The 16,983-nt window shown below is 43.7% G+C and overlaps 2 protein-coding genes across 3 annotated transcripts in view; both read left to right on the forward strand.

The window, feature by feature from the left end:
• LOC146855705 (urocortin-3-like) overlaps positions 1–5,267 on the forward strand; it is a 122,164-nt gene extending 116,897 nt beyond the window's left edge. The window contains exon 2 of one of the 2 annotated variants that reach the window (XM_085650641.1): positions 4,778–5,267. In XM_085650641.1, the coding sequence (XP_085506767.1) occupies positions 4,806–5,267 (462 nt within the window). In that variant the 5' untranslated portion in view covers positions 4,778–4,805. The remainder of the gene's footprint in view (positions 1–4,777) is intronic. The other variant, XM_085650639.1, reaches the window with a different exon arrangement.
• The window catches only part of LOC146855706 (urocortin-3-like), a 132,972-nt gene extending 116,883 nt beyond the window's left edge, over positions 1–16,089 (forward strand). The window contains exon 2 of the mRNA XM_085650638.1: positions 15,610–16,089. Coding sequence (XP_085506764.1) covers positions 15,625–16,089 — 465 coding nt within the window. The 5' untranslated portion in view covers positions 15,610–15,624. The remainder of the gene's footprint in view (positions 1–15,609) is intronic.
• Positions 16,090–16,983: the final 894 nt, after the last annotated feature.

The raw sequence follows: 16,983 nt of genomic DNA on the forward strand, positions 1-16,983 counted from the left end.
GTTCTTACAGTGCATGCATATCTCCTAAACTGAGCCTGAACAAAGTGAAAAGATGCCTCTCTAAAGTATGTGTGAAGTGCTAACAGGTGTGAGCCTTTGTTTCCCATCTGCGGCTTTTGCTGCTAAGTGTGAGGCTCCTGACTGATGCCAGCCAGGAGACTCGAACAGAAGGAGGCCTGATGACTCCTCAGAATAGGCCATTGTTATTGGCCCAGCAGGAGTCAGAAATAAGAAAGCCTTGTCTGCGCCTGCATGTTGTTGCTTGTTGCGATCGAAAGCAGATAACAACGTGCAGGCGCTGCTGAAAGGGTCCCGGTGTTTGGAAATTCAGCATCTTTTTCACCGGGGCCATCTTCTTGGCAGGGTGGAGGGCATCCACCCTGTGAAATAAGTGGGTGGACGCCGTCCACCCACGTATAACCCCGACTTGTGCCCTGCCCTCCTCTCTTTTTCATGTTCACCTCACCTCGCTCTTCATCTCTCATGGCCTCAACTTTCTCTCTACCACTCTCTCAGCCTATCTCTACATCACTAGCCCGTCTCTCTGTCTTCTTCCCTCTTCTATCCCTTCACTATCCTTCTCAATCCAAATAAGTGATTCTCAAATCCACCACTCAATTTACTTTCATATTTCACTATACCAATTCACCAGTAAATCTTTATGGGTTTCCAGAGTAGCGTGCTACTTGCCAAAAATGCGCTTCAACACTATTTACTTTATTGAGTTTCTTTTACTGCAGGCCCGACATGTGCTGCTTCAGCCAAAACCACTTGTGTTTTTTAAGCAGAACGGCCGCCCCCGTTACACGGGTGCCTGCTTTTAATCACTTTTACCCGGCATTATCACGTGTCTGTTTCAACCCCCCAAGTAAAATGAATTTAGAAATGATTAGCGAATTAAGTCATGTGAATTCCAGGTAGCACATTATCTTGTGTTAATGGGCTGAAGCTGACAACAGCACATCTGTGTTACATGTCATCTGTACTAAAGCCACCTGATGGGTTGTTTTCAAAAGCCTTTTTTATTAACAACAACACCAATACCACCACCACCAATACCACCACCATCAATACCATCACCTCCACTAATACCACGACCGCCAATACCACCACCAATACCACGACCACCACCAGTACCAAGACCACCAATACCACCACCATTAACACCACCATCAAGACCACCAATACCACCACCAATATCAACACCACCGCCAAAACCAATACCACCACCAACAATACCACCAACACTAATACCACAACCTCCATTAATACCACCACCATCACCATAAATACCACCACCACTAATACCACCACCAATACCACCACCACCATTACCACCACTAATACCACCACCACTACCAATATCACCACCACCAATACCACCACCACCAATACCACCACCACTACCACCACAAATACCAAAAATACCGCCTCCAATACCACCACCAATGCCACCACCACCAATACCATCACCACCACCAATACCACCACCGCCAATACCGCCACCACCAAAACCACCACCAATACTACCACCACCAATATCACCACCAATACCACCACAATACCACTAATATATCCACCATCAATACCACCACAAATACCACCACCACCAATTCAATAACCACCAATCCAATACCACCACCAATACCAATACCACCACCAATACCACCATCACCACCAATACCACCCCCAATACCACCACTAATACCACCATCAATACCACCATCACCAATACCACCACCACCACCAATACCACCACCACCAATACCACCACCATTACCACCACAACCACCAATACCAGCACCACCAATACCACCACCACCAATACCAACAATACAACCACCACCAATACCAACATCACCACCACCACCACCAATACAACCACCAACAATTCCACCACCACCAATTCCACCACCAATACCACCACCAATACCACCACCAATACAACCACCACCAATACCAATACCAACACCAACAATACCACCACCAATACCAATACCACCACCAATACCACCACCACTAATACCACCACCAATACCCCACCACCAATACCACCACCACCAATACCACCACCAATACATCCAATACCACCACCACCACCAATACCACCAATACTACCACCACTGCCAGTACCCCACCACCAATACCACCACCACCAATCCCACCACCAATACCGCCAGTACCACCACCACCACAATCTCAAGCACTCTTTTTGGTTACCTCACATTACCTTTCCTCGCCTATTTTTCTACCTCATAACTGTCACTAAATACTTTCTCCCACTACTTCACCTCTCCTGCCATGCTGTTCTCTTTACCTCTCTGTCCTTCTCCTGACTCTCTCCCCTTCCCATATCTCTAATTCATCAGAATTCTAGGTCACTATCTGGCCAGAAAAGATGAAAGACTGGACAGAAGCAGAAGAGAGTATTAATGAGAACATGATCATAATTCACACAGTGGAATCGTGACAACTCTTAAAGCAATGCTTTGATTCTCACTGTTGCAGAGAATGTCTGCTGTGAATCCGGATTTATTGATGAAAATGAATATCTGGCAAAGCCACAATGTCGAGCACTTTGTGCATATGTTTTATTTTATTAGTATACACTAGTCCACTAAACAACCCCGAAACCCTCTCTTGTCATGTCTTTCTGTGGCAGCTAGTAACTCTCGAAAATGGTGAGGCGTAGGGTACTTGCTGCTGCTTCCCTAACTTTGTTTTTGCTGTTTCTAAGCGCCAGCATGATTAACAGTATTGGAGTGCTTTGCCATTGCAAGATACAAGACAAAGTATGTCTAAGACACAAGACATAACATAAAGACACAATACAAAAAATAAACATAGCAGAGAAAAATGAACTTCCCTCAGCAATGGATCTTCTTTACACCTGCTGCTCTATTCTTTGAAACCCACACCTCACGCTGAGTCAAAGAGCTGAGCAATGCATGCCGGGAAAGTGAAACAAAAACATAATGCATCTCAGCCAATGAAAGCACTGCTCTCATGCTGTTTATAAGAGTTCACAGCATAGGAGCAGTGTGAGGATGGCCTGGGAGAGGTGACCACAGTGCTCCATCTGAGACCAATGGGGCTGTATCATTGCTTCCTCAGCTCACTGACAGCTATGTCTGGGTAAACATAAATTGTGCATGTCAGGTTGGCCATAAGCGAAATACCGGCCAACATGACATGTCCAGTTCAGTCAAACAGCTCTAGCTGATGTCAGGAATAGAACCACTCCTACTGTCTGCTGAACTTTAGGCGTGGGAATGGCATACATACATAATGTATGTATGTTGTGATGCATCGCTGCATATAAGGAATGGCTGCAGTCAGTGGGTCAACGCCCCTACGTTTTTTTGACTTCCCTCTATTTTTGAAATGTTAACACTTCAATTGAAGGAGTTGAATTAGTGTAAAATGGGTAGTAAATTAAAAGTTGTTCAGAACAAGGGGCCCCAAAATGTGTCTTACCAAGGGCCCAAAGAATCCTGACGATGCTACTGTGGTACTCTTCGACAGTATGTACTAGATAGCGCTGCCTCCTCCTTTCTGGGGTGTCCTCTGTCTCTGTGTTCTCACTTCATCCTTTTATAGCGGATCTAGAGATTTTTATTTTCAGTGTGCTCTTGCCCTAAAATGTCTTTGACCTCACGAGGACCAGTAATGAGGATTATTCTTGTTCTTCCTCCCAGTCTATGCATGGTGGCGAGGGAGGTCTTGCTCAATGTGAAGGTGTGATCCCCAAAACCCTCACAGGCTGGCCAGACCATAGTGGGTGATCTGTTTGCCTCCTTGGACTGTCTGCTTCCCTACTTTAAGGCTTGGGTGGACCTAACTAACCCTCCAGATTCCTCGCATGCCTCTCCCCACCATGGGAAACCACAGAAATAGCCACAACGAGTAATCTGGACCAACTAACTGACGAGAAAAATTTGGCGATAGACAGCGATAATTATCCTAGTGCTAAGTGCGCTTAGCGATAATTATCGCCGGTTGTTGCTGAGATGCCCCAGAGTTCCATAACTTCTATTGTTGCTGGTGTATATTTCCCCTGCATCTCAGAACTATTTCCAGTTCTGATACTATTGTTTTTACTGTTAAACCACGCCTCTTTTTATTTTACGACTGTAATTGGTACCGTTTGAAAGTTACTGTTTCACTTGTGTTTGTGCGATTAGTCATTTATTTTCCCAGCACTCCATCTCTACCTTTTCCCTCTAGCCTGCTCAGAATCTGCCAGTCACAGTATCACTGTTTGCTGGTACACTTTGCCCTTGAGTTCAACAGTGTTGTTTCTACTCCTTTGTTTTAATAAAGGTATCCTTTACTTGACTCGTCTGAGAACTCTTGTATGTTCCCTGTGTCAGCATCACTGGCACAAACCGTCTGTTTGCAGTTGGTGTTCTGCACTGCTAACCATGGTATTCACTTTCAAGAAGACAGCTAGTGACTGGAAATGTTTAGCACTATTCTTCTCACAGCTGTTATCTACACTCTTTCTATCACTAACATTTGAAAGCAGATTCTGGCTTTCTACTATTTATATGTTCAGGGTGGTAGCAGTGGGGGTATCTACCAGTTTTCTATAGACAAATGCAATTTCCAAGAAAAATATAGGTTTTTAACTCTCCATTCCGGTTCTCAGTAAAGCTGCTGGAACAGTGTGTGCCCTTCAACAATGTGTGTCCGATTAACTAAGGCCTTTTGATATATTCTACAAATGTGTCCCTTTTTTTTCTGGTCACCATTGACATTGTTGTCTCTCCTCTAGTCCTTCTCCAAAGGTCCAGGCTGCAACGATGCCTCGCCCCGGGCTCTTTCTTGTTTTGGTAATGCTGTGTGCTGCCCGAACCAATATCTCCTACAAGGTCTACAAAGCCGAGCCCCTCTTCAGCTTTCTCAACGAAGTCCTCTCCGAGGCCAAAAGGCGACACTTGGATGAGGATTCATTGTTGAGCAAGACAGGCTTAGACTATCTCCCTTATGAGGACCTTCTCTCTGAAGAGGAGGAAGAAGATGAGAAGGACAAGGAGAAAAGGATGTTTCCACGGTCCCGCTACGCGTACCTCTCGCAAGCCCAGCTGAAGGGGCAAGTGTATCAGAACAAGGCAAATAGCGCCCGCCGAACCAGAGTTGCACTCTCGCTGGACGTTCCCACCAACCTCATGAACATCCTCTTTGCTATCGCCAGGGAAAAAAGCATGCAGGAGCAGGCCGAAGCCAATGCCCGGTTGATGGCCGAGATTGGTCGAAGGAAATGAAAGCCAGTCTTAGAATAAATAAGCAGACCATGATGGGCGTAAGATGAGACAAGACTGATTGAACAGTTGTAGGGCCACACCTTGAGGAACCCTTTCTCGATAGAGTCTGTTTTCCAGATCCCCTTCTGTGGAGGGGGAAGAACTTTCTGTTGTGCAAATGGTTCACTCGTTGCTGTGTTTTCGGTCCTAAAAAGCTGCATTGTGTCATACATCATCTCTCCTTTCGCGACCAGGTCAGGGATATTGTCATGTCTCCATTTTCTTCCATGCACCGATGTTTTTAAAGTCTCATTCTAGGATGCAGATGTATTTAATTATTATTAATAATCTTAAATTTGATTTTTTTGTATGCAGATTGGGATTTCAAAAATGTAAAAATAAAAAACGAAAAGGATTATTAAAAAAAGTTTGCATCATTTGATGTGGTAGTTTTAATTGGAATTACTGCTCTGGTAATTGTGATTTGCCTTTCAATTAAGTAAAAACCTCTTACATCACACCACAACTATCAAAAGATAATTTTCAAAAAAGTAATCAATTAGCAGTCTAAAACAACCACAACAACGAGATAATCGATTCCATTGGTTTGCAGAGTAACACCAAGATAAAAACAAAAAAGTAGCCACATTTGACAGGCTCGTAGCCTCTCCTCAGCTCAACACAAATTTTAACTGAAGATTGTGCAGTGCAGCAATAACCCACAACCGCGGGTAGGTAGGGAAAGAGGCCGCTTCCCAGAAGCTCTTACACCTAATTAGAACCTAATTAACACCTCCCCAAGCATCCAACCGGCTGCAAAGCCACAAAACAAGCCAGGAAGCACCTTTGAACCTTCTAAGGGGTTCACACTGTGTGCAGTGCTGATCAGCTGTGGAGCATTGTGTTCTGTCGCATACCCTACGACCCAGTGCAATGTGACCATCCCGTCAAGAGCAGTCTCGAGCTGCATGCCACCATGAGCCATTTCCAGAAACATGGAATCTCGTGGCTTCCAAAACAACTGAGCCTCTGGTATCTCTAACTCTGTTTCCCTAACCACTGCTCCCACTCTCATCCCTGGCACTTTATAGAAGCTCTCCAACAGCCCACCATCGAAAGCCAGTGTTTCAAGCCAGCAACCTTGGACTCCCTCAACTTCTCCGGAGACCCTAAACATGCAGCAGCTCCCACTTCCTCGTCCTGCCTCACTCAGCCATTCCATCCTCCCCACATGATCCCACCTATCACCATCCTCCTCTTCTGCATCTCCAGCCTCACAGTTACCAAACGTTATCAATGTCTCTTCCTCGCCACTCACCCACCAATCGCATAGCATCTTACACCCACATTCAGTTGATTTCTCAGCGCCCTTTCTAAAGTCCTGGCAACTCGTCTCCACATTATGTTTCACAAACGTGCCTTAACAAAATACAGATCTCACAATCAGATCATCTGGGCCTGCTGGAAGTGTCAGGTTCAGCTATTATCAAATACATTTTATTACTGACTCCTATTGCTTCCAACCACTCCCCTCCTCTCCCAGTCCCAGACAACGTATGAATTATTCCATGTCAAAAATTTATTGTGATAAATAAAGAGACTTCTGCCTTCACTCTTCCAAAAATAAATACGCCCTGGCACCGCTAGCTCCCTGAAAATATGCCCCAGGGTGCTTTTATTCCTCAGATGTAGGAGTCAGAAGGACCAGGCACTCCCACTGCCTTGAGGGTAAACGCCATTCTCTGTTTAAATGTGGACACCCTAACACTGAAAGCTGTTGCATCTTCTTTTTGGGAGGCTTCTGAGTATGGCCAATTGAAAGTAAAAGGGTTTGGGGTTCACCCAGGATATGTTCTTGATCATTAATACATCAGCAGCGGCTCCTCCGCTAAGGTGGAGTAGCGTCGCCGCCGCCCCCCCCCCCCCCCCCGAAAAACAGCAGGTAAGAAAAAATTAAACGCTTGTTTTATTTCTCCTTTCCTGTCGTCTTGGGAGCGGTGCATGGGTGGTGACAACAGTGAGGGCAGTGGTGTGTGCACTGCCTTCACTGTGCGTGACAGTTTGGACTGCCGCCTCAGACCGGCCAAACCCTCGCCGGCAGTGAAGCTCTCTCCAGCCCCTGCTGCACTGCTGGGGCAGGAGAGAGCAGGCACGGACTCACAGTCTGTCCTCTCACGCTAATCGAGAGTGCTCAGGCCAATCCTGAAGCTGCTCTCATGAGAGAGCAGCTTCAGGATTGGCTGCCGGGCAGGCTGGGAGCCTGTGCCTGAGGAAGAGGAAGGAGCAGAGGAGCGCGAAGCGGCTTGCTGAAGATACGTTTTTATTTATTTATTATTATTATTATTTGGTATTTCCCCCTTCTCTTCGTAACCCCTATGCACCCCCTCACCCGCCCGCCCCGCCACTTGTAGCAAATACCGGCTGCTACTGTAATACATTGAGAAATGTTTCAGCTGAATTGTGAACATTCAACATACAGAGTTAGAGAACGAATTGAACTTTGAGGTACAACCTATCCTCTAACTGCTGAGTCTTGGAAATTAATGATTATTTGTAATGGTTGGGAACGGTTTCAAGGCATCAGGTAAACCGTTTCAGGGCAGTTCCCTTTCATCCCATTATTTTTTAGAGTGTGTTACACTACAACTATATGTAAAAATATACAAATATTAAGGACTTCCCATCTTAGTTTTTTAGCTCTCCAGGCTGCCAGTTAGTTCAGCTGTTGGCCTGGAATTCATGAATGAAAGCATGGAAAATCATTTGTGAGAAAGCCCAATTTCGCCTGTTTTTCACCTTAATAAATGAACACAGACAAGAAACAAGTTGCTTTCTGTCTGTATTTATCTGTAAAAACAGTCAAAACAGAAAACTGGGAGCCTTAATTATAATCAGACAGCTGTGCACCACCAATATGGTGCATTTTGATTGTCTTTTAGTCGATCATTATCTACTTATGACATTCATGGCTAGTACCTTAGACAGCCTTTTACAGAATCCACACATTTGTCACCATGACTTCTTCACCTTACACTTGCCTGGGATGATCATAGAGTTCTAAGAAAGAAACAGAGTGTTCACCTATATCACCGAAGGTCCCCTCAAAGGAAGACCTGACGCTGGAGAAAACAGCTTTCTAACCACATACCCTTAAATGCATATTTACATCAGTGTGCTTTAAATTCAACCTCTCGCACTGCATCAGCAGGGCATCATGGCGTGCCTCGCTGAATACGGATGCTAGGGTTGTAGATGTTCAGTTCCAACTCTGTGGTGAGAGTAGAGTAGAACAGAGGAGAGGAGAGTCAAAAGGCAGGCTGCTTTTAGAATACATGTTTCACTAATAATGCCAGGTTTGTTTCTAACATGTATGATGAGCATATTTGAGAATTTTACAGAAAACATGTCCTCATTTTAGCTTTCTGGAACACTAACTATAATTCCCATGGCAAAAATGAAATCCCTTATTTATTGTTCATTTAATGCAGTCTCCTTCGCAGGATATGCTTTCATTTCTGTAGCTCCTATTACAGCAAAATGGCATCCAGGAATTCCTTGACTTTTCTATGAAAATAGAATGTTTGCATTCTAGGTGCTCTTTAGACCTATGTGGGGATGCTGCCATACAACACAGGGGAATCCGCTGAAAGGATGTTGCTTCTGTTGGAAGTATATGTTTTACTCAGCATATCAGACTTTTTCTCATATGGATGTGAAGGATATTTGTGAACCTATAGAAAATGAATCCTCATTTTAGCTTCTTAACCACTCGGAATAAAATCTTGAGATAAAAGAGTTTCCTATCAATGATTGCAATTACAGTAGAGCATCAGCATTTTTAAAAAGTTGAAATCCCATACAGCTCACCCACAATTACTAATGTTATTATGGCCCCACTAATAAATAATATATTGTAACTAAAATCTATTATCATCCTTTCTGTATGCTAGTTTTTCTGACAAAAATAGGTATGCGTCTTATAACCTTCCACCTAAATAGTACCCCCAAAAAATACAACCTTAAATTTCACATCAAATTTTAAGGGTTTGAATTATAACAGCAATTTATATGATATTATGATTCTGTGTGTGTGGTTATTGAGCGAGGTAGAGCCGGGGCCCAAGGCAAAGACTTCACCAGAGTCAATAACTACCTGTGAATGCCCTCCTCCTTGGATATTACTTTATAAGTGCACGCTATAAATAAAGTTACCTCTCGGCCAGAGGATTGGGAGGGAGTATGAATGGTGTATTAATTAAATTGCCTCTGAAGGCTATCACCGTTCGATCAGAAATACGGCTATTTTGTGGTTAATTTCACGCCTTTTCAATGTGTCATGGCTTGTGATTTTTTTCTTTCACAACACGGCAACCCCACTCTCACTACTGCCTCTCGGTCTCTGTCTGTCTCTTCTCTGTCTCCCTCTTCCTGCAGTCTTTTTCTCTCACTCACCCCCTTCTTTTTTCTCTTATAGACAACAACTCCTTTCCGATTGATTCCTGATTCTCTCTTTTCTCGTACCCTCTACGCTAAATGCTACAGATCCTGGCCTTTGGTTGTGAAATGTAACCCTCTGTGTTTCTAATAACATTTTTCCAAATAGAAGAGACTAACCTTGGCGCGCACACTGAACAGCAAGTAGAACCAGTACAGTGTGCATTCTTACTGTAACTTCTCTTGCTGTTTCCTTACAGGGAAACAACTACAAAGGTGCCTATCCAGACCGTGTAGTTCACTCCTATCCCCCCATCAGCCGGAGATAATGTTTCTCACTGAAACATGGTTAAATGAAGGGTCGAACCCTACTGTCGCCGGTGCTCTCCCTCCGGACTACAGGATACTGAGGAAGGACAGAGAAGGAGGCAGAGGTGGTGGGGTTGCGATTATTTATAAACAGCCTCTAGTTTGTTAACAGATATTATTAACGGATCCTATAGGAGCCGAGTGTCTTGGCTTCAGCGTAACAGTGTCCCCCCATCAAACGATCGCTGGGGTCTTGATTTATCGCCCACCTGGGCAGACCGGTAGTTTTTTAGAATCAATTGGCCTTGCTATTACACCAATTATGGCCAAATTTGGACAATGTCTGATATTAGGAGATTTTAACATTCATTTTGACCAAGTCCTGGATGCCGATTCAGTAAAACTTCAGGAGTTATTTAATATTTTTATGTTGGCCCCTTATGTAATACACCCTACGCATGAAAAGGGCCATACCTTAGATCAGGTTTTTTCTACTACGAAGTTGGAAGTAGAGGTACCCGAGCATATTATGTGGACTGACCATTTTTTGGTCAAGTTTACAATAGATAAGATTTTAATCAAACCATTGAGATATTGCAATTCTCGTTTAGAGACTTTTAGGTCTTTTAATCAAGTAACCCCAGAATCAACTGCTTATATGCTTAATACATTTCCCTTGATGGTCAAAAACAATCTGGAGCATGATGCTTATGCGTTGGAAAATTGGCTCTGGGAGTACAGCACGCAACTGGCCCCTATCAAACTACAAGTAGCCAAGCAAGGTCGTAATTCGGCGCCATGGTTTACTGAGTCTCTGAGAAAGAGTAAAAGTGCATGTAAGATCCTAGAACGGCGATGGAGAAGGAACTTTGATCCAGAAGAAAAAATAATATATAAAGGTGCGTTGAAGGTCTATTATGCTAAGGTCCGTGATGGCAAAAAACAATACCTGGCCAGGAAAATCGAACAAGCAGAGAACTGTGCGAAGGAATTGTTTAAGATTGTTAAAGATTTCACGGTGCCCCTTGCCTCAAAAAGCCCTTTCTCTCCCACGGCCATGTGGGCGAAGGAAATGGCCCAATTCTTTTATAATAAAAATAAACAAATCCAAGATTCGTTTGGGAGTTCTGTCCAGAATGTGATTAATGGCTCGCCTAATTTTTCCCATATAAATGCTCTTAATGGGAATACTCTGCTGGAGTTTGTTCCTATGACTAAGAAAACCTCCCTAAAGATCATGTCAGCTTCAAAGTCGGGATCCCCCACTGACCCTATTCCAGCAAAAATACTGGCAACAATTGCCGAAGTCATAAATCCTGCGGTGAATAAAATATTAAATTTGTCACTGTCCGAGGGAAGGCTGCCTGAAATTTGGAAACATGGAAAAATTCTCCCTCTTTTAAAAAAGCCTACTGCAGATCCGCTAGTAGTCAGCAACTACAGGCCGATATCTCTACTTCCGTTTTTTTCTAAAGTGGTGGAGAAGTATGTAAACGCAACCTTGACTGATTTTATTGAAGAAAACCAGATGCTTCACCCGAGTCAATCAGGTTTCAGGGCGAATTTCAGTACTGAAACCGCCCTGTTAGAAGTTGCTGAAACCATCAAAAATACACTTGATATCGGAGGCAAAGCAGTACTGATACTACTAGATTTATCAGCAGCCTTCGATACCGTGCCCCATGATAGGCTCCTTCTTAGGTTGAGGGAGAGTAATATCGGTGGCACGGTTCTTAGATGGTTCACTCCCTTCTTAAGTGATCGTCAGCAGACAATTTGGGCCCCGCCTTTCTCTAGTCCTATTCAAGCCCTAAATGTAGGGGTTCCTCAGGGCTTGGTGTTGAGCCCTACCCTCTTTAATATTTATATGGCCCCCTTAGGCCTATTGGCTGAAAAATATGGGGCTAAAATTATATCGTATGCTGACGACACACAATTGCTTTTCACTTGTGGAAAGAAGGAGATGTTTGATGGAAATAAAATTAACATCTGCATGACTGAGGTGTTTAACTGGTTTAGCCAAAACCAGTTACTCTGTAATTCAGAAAAATCTGAAATTATCTTTTTTGGACACACCCCAGATAATGAATGGCGCCAGTGGTGGCCAATAAATTGTGCCCCCCCTGCGATGCCGGCATACACAGTGAAGAATTTAGGAATAAAAATAGATTCCGATTTGACTATGAAAACTCTGGTCCAATCTATGGCCGGTACATGCTTTGGACTGCTAAAAACTATGAGAAATTTCCTCCCTCTTCTCCCAACTGCACACAAGAAAACTGTGGTCCAGGCTTTGATTATGTCCAGACTGGACTATGTAAACGTATTGTATCTGGGTCTTCCTAACTACTTATTGAATCGTTTGCAGATAGTTCAAAATGCCGTGGCCAGGGCAGTTTTGACAGTGGGGCCTAGAGACCATATGTCTTCTCATTTGAGCACCCTACATTGGCTGGCAGTAAGACAAAGGATATGTTTTAAATCCCTGGTTTTAACGTTTAAAGCCATCAATAGAATTGGAGCACCTTATCTTAGAAATAAGGTTCAGCTCTATAAACCCCTCAGAACATTACGCTCGTCTTCACAACAACTAGTAAATGTGCCCAAATTTCTCCTTTCTCATAAAGGTGGTCGCTCCTTTCAGGTGGGCGCAGCTAAACTATGGAATAGCCTCCCTCTCAAGCTGCGACAAGAATGCGACCTCTTAACTTTCCGTAAGGGTGAAATCTTGGCTTTTTCAATATTAGAGTGGTAACAATATGCTAATCCTGCTTTCTGTGTTGGGGTCAAATCAGCGCCGGGACACTCCTAGGAGTAGCTGCGCGCTTAATAAATACCCCATAACATAACAGAGGGTACTGTCTGATAGCACAACATCGAAGGCTCCGAATCCCTCACATGTCAACCGTATGTTTTATTGTTTTCTTGGGCCTTCATAAAATTCCATGCAAGCGGACCAACAAGTCCATGATACATACATGCCAACAGACCCCATTCAGGCAGAAGACTCACGATTTTTAAGCCCAACAGGGCGCCTAAAATTGCCTCGGCTTCCATGCAAGTCATTGGGTAAAATAAATTCCCTGGATATGTGTGTTTTTTAGACTCTCCCTCTTTGTAGCGCTAAAATGTTGGAATGTATAATTGGTGGCCTGCTGTTTCACCTGCCTTTAGTAGAAATGAGAAACAATATGAACTTACTGCTAATGGTGACAGAAGAAACCGGATCTGATCTCGTTCAAGCTAAGAACAATTGACCATGCCCACCTTATAGAACTCTATTATACGCAGGGCGGTGCCACTGGTGCAGCCGCACCTGTCGCTGACCTCGGGGTTGCCGTGTTGAGAAATAATAGGGATTTAAAAAGCACCCGTTGCAGAGTTCCTAACTCTGGTGATTAATGTTCCTGCCAGAGAGAGATCAAGTGGCATCAGGAGCTGCCCGTGTAGGTAAGAGCGGTGGGGCAAGGTGGGGGGGGGGGGGGGGAGTCGACAGATGACGACAAGGAAAAATAAAATTTAAAAAGAAAGAAAACGGCTTACCTTGTATTCGCACGGATTGCTCTTGGTTTCCACCCCATGCTACAGTAGCAGAGAAGATCAAGATGACTGCGGCAAACAACATATTCCACTCAAATCACCGTCGCTCAGTAGATTACTGGTTTTGTCACATATCCTTTTGTTACTTGAAGTTCACAAATTAGAACCTTAATACAGCATCAGAGTTTCATGCAAACTGCATGGTATGGGTCACAATGAAACGTTTTGTATAATTCTTACATTATCCAATTTTTTTTAAAAGGGGTCCATTTGGGTAGAAATATATTCATATTAGTAAAGCTAACCACTGCGGTCAGTTTTAAATTCTGAGTTTGTGCTTCTCCAAACACTCCTCTGTGTTGAAATTATAGACCAAACCCTCTTAAAATATACTGGCTACCAGTACCGGCGACATGTGACTCCTACACCTTGCACTCCTCATTATCTCATGTAACATTTCCTACAGACCGATTTACACACGTATGAATCACTGTCTCCATATAATGTGTGTGAAGTAAAGTGCTCTGACACCCTACATAGGTATGAGTACCGCTATAAAACATATGAAATGCATGTGAGAGAGGGGCTATGGAGAGATGAGGGGCCATGGTGGAGACTGGTAGTATGAGAATTCACGGAGAGGTTTTTCTTGGGTTCTTGGATTGTAGAATTGGGCACCATCGGTTTTAAGAAGATTATAAGAATCAAGAATTTTCATACCAGCGAATATTCTCACACCACATCCCTAAATAATTGTATATCTGACCATTCCTCCCTCTAAGCCATTCTCTGTAAGGAATGGCAGGTACACCACTTCCCACTACAAATCTTTTCTCAGAGACTCTGCTGCCCATACCCTTATAAACACGGAAGTCCAGCCACACCTGCTTCCTTTATACTTCTGTATTTATAACAACAGGATTCTGACCAAAAACACTCCCACAAAAACGATTGCTACAAAAAAGGCTCTATGATCATTGAATTTGTCACTGTCCTGGCTAAAAAAAATCCTGCAGAGCACAAAAAAGAATATGCTGGCAAATGTCTATTGAGTGCAGGGCATAATTCGTGGAAAGAGTACACCGCGTCGCTTCTCAGGAAAAGTCTGATTCTGTTTTTAAGTACCAGAGCTCGGAGTGAGATCCTTCCAGAAAACCTCCCTTGCATCAGTTTTCCTCTACAATGTTTCTTGAATTCTAAGATGCATCAGTACCGATGTCCCACTTGTGAATGAATATACTCTACACGTCATCCAGAAGCTTTAGAAGGCATTCCTCCAGTGATTGAAGGAACAAGGTTCTACTAATGAGAACAGAGTTCCATAACTTCTATTGTTGCTGGTGTATATTTCCCCTGCATCTCAGAGCTATTTCCAGTTCTGATACTATTGTTTTTACTGTTAAACCACGCCTCTTTTTATTTTACGACTTTAATTGGTACTGTTTGAAGGTTACTGTTTCACTTGTGTTTGTATTTTCCCAGCCCCCCTCTCTACCTTTTCCCTCTAGCCTGCTCAGAATCTGCCAGTCACAGTATCACTATGTTTGCTAGTACACTTTGCCCTTGAGTTCAACAGTGTTGTTTCTACTCCTTTGTTTTAATAAAGGTATCCTTTACTTGCCTCGTCTGAGACCTGAGAACTCTTGTATGTTCCCTGTGTCAGCATCACTGGCACAAACCGTCTGTTTGCAGTTGGTGTTCTGCACTGCTAACCATGGTATTCACTTTCAAGAAGACAGCTAGTGACTGGAAATGTTTAGCACTATTCTTCTCACAGCTGTTATCTACACTCTTTCTATCACTAACAATTGAAAGCAGATTCTGGCTTTCTACTATTTATATGTTCAGGGTGGTAGCAGTGGGGGTATCTACCAGTGTTCTATTGGCAAATCCAATTTCCAAGAAAAATATAGGTTTCTAACTCTCCATTCCGGTTGTCAGTAAAGCTGCTGGAACAGTGTGTGCCCTTCAACAATGTGTGTCCGATTAACTAAGGCCTTTTGATATATTCTACAAATGTGTCCCTTTTTTTCCTGGTCACCATTGACATTGTTGTCTCTCCTCTAGTCCTTCTCCAAAGGTCCAGGCTGCAACGATGCCTCGACCCGGGCTCTTTCTTGTTTTGATAATGCTGTGTGCTGCCCGAACCAATATCTCCTACAAGGTCTACAAAGCCGAGCCCCTCTTCAGCTTTCTCAACGAAGTCCTCTCCGAGGCCAAAAGGCGACACTTGGATGAGGATTCATTGTTGAGCAAGACAGGCTTAGACTATCTCCCTGGTGAGGACCTTCTCTCTGAAGAGGAGGAGGAAGCACATGACAAGGACAAGGAGAAAAGGATGTTCCCAAGGTCCCGCTACGCGTACCTCTCGGAAGCCGAGCTGAAGGGGAAAGTGTACCTGAACAAGGCAAAGAGCGCCCGCCGAACCAGAGTAAAGCTCTCGCTGGACGTTCCCACCAACCTCATGAACATCCTCTTTAGTATCCCCAGGGAAAAAAGCATGCAGGAGCAGGCCGAAGCCAATGCCCAGTTGATGGCCGAGATTGGTCGAAGGAAATGAAAGCCAGTCTTAGAATAAGTAAGCCGACCATGATGGGCGTAAGATGAGACAAGACTAATTGTACAGTTGTAGGGACACACCTTGAGGAACCCTTTCTCGATAGAGTCCGTTTTCCACATCCCCTTCTGTGGAGGGGGAAGAACTTTCTGTTGTGCAAATGGTTCACTCTTTGCCGTGTTTTCGGTCCTAAAAAGCTGCATTGTGTCATACACCATCTCCTAGCTACCTGGCTCCGCTCCTTTTGCGACCAGGTCAGGGATGTTGTCATGTCTGCATTTTCTTCCATGCGCCGATGTTTTTAAAGTCCCATTCTAGGATGCAGATGTATTTAATTAATTATTATTAATAATATTAAGTTTTATTTTTTTTGTATGCAGATTGGGATTTCAAAAATGTAAAAAAACAAAAACGAAAAGGATTATTAAAAAAAGTTTGCATCATTTGATGTGGTAGTTTTAATTGGAATTACTGCTCAGGTAATTGTGATTTGCCTTACAGTTAAGTGCATACCTCTTGCATCACACCGCAACTATCAAAAGATAATTTTCAAAAAAGTAATCAATTCACAGTCTACGAGATATTTGATTCCATTGGTTTGCAGAGTAACACCAAGATAAAAACAAAAAAGTAGCCACATTTGACAGGCTCGTAGCCTCTCCTCAGCTCAACACAAATTTTAACTGAAGATTGTGCAGTGCAGCAATAACCCACAACCGCGGGTAGGTAGGGAAAGAGGCCGCTTCCCAGAAGCTCTTACACCTAATTAGAACCTAATTAACACCTCCCCAAGCATCCAACCGGCTGCAAAGCCACAAAACAAGCCAGAAAGCACCTTTGAACCTTCTAAGGGGTTCACACTGTGTGCAGTGCTGATCAGCTGTGGAGCATTGTGTT

This window comes from Triturus cristatus, chromosome 4_1, assembly GCF_964204655.1.
Source record: "Triturus cristatus chromosome 4_1, aTriCri1.1, whole genome shotgun sequence".
In the NCBI taxonomy this organism is placed as follows: domain Eukaryota; kingdom Metazoa; phylum Chordata; class Amphibia; order Caudata; family Salamandridae; genus Triturus; species Triturus cristatus.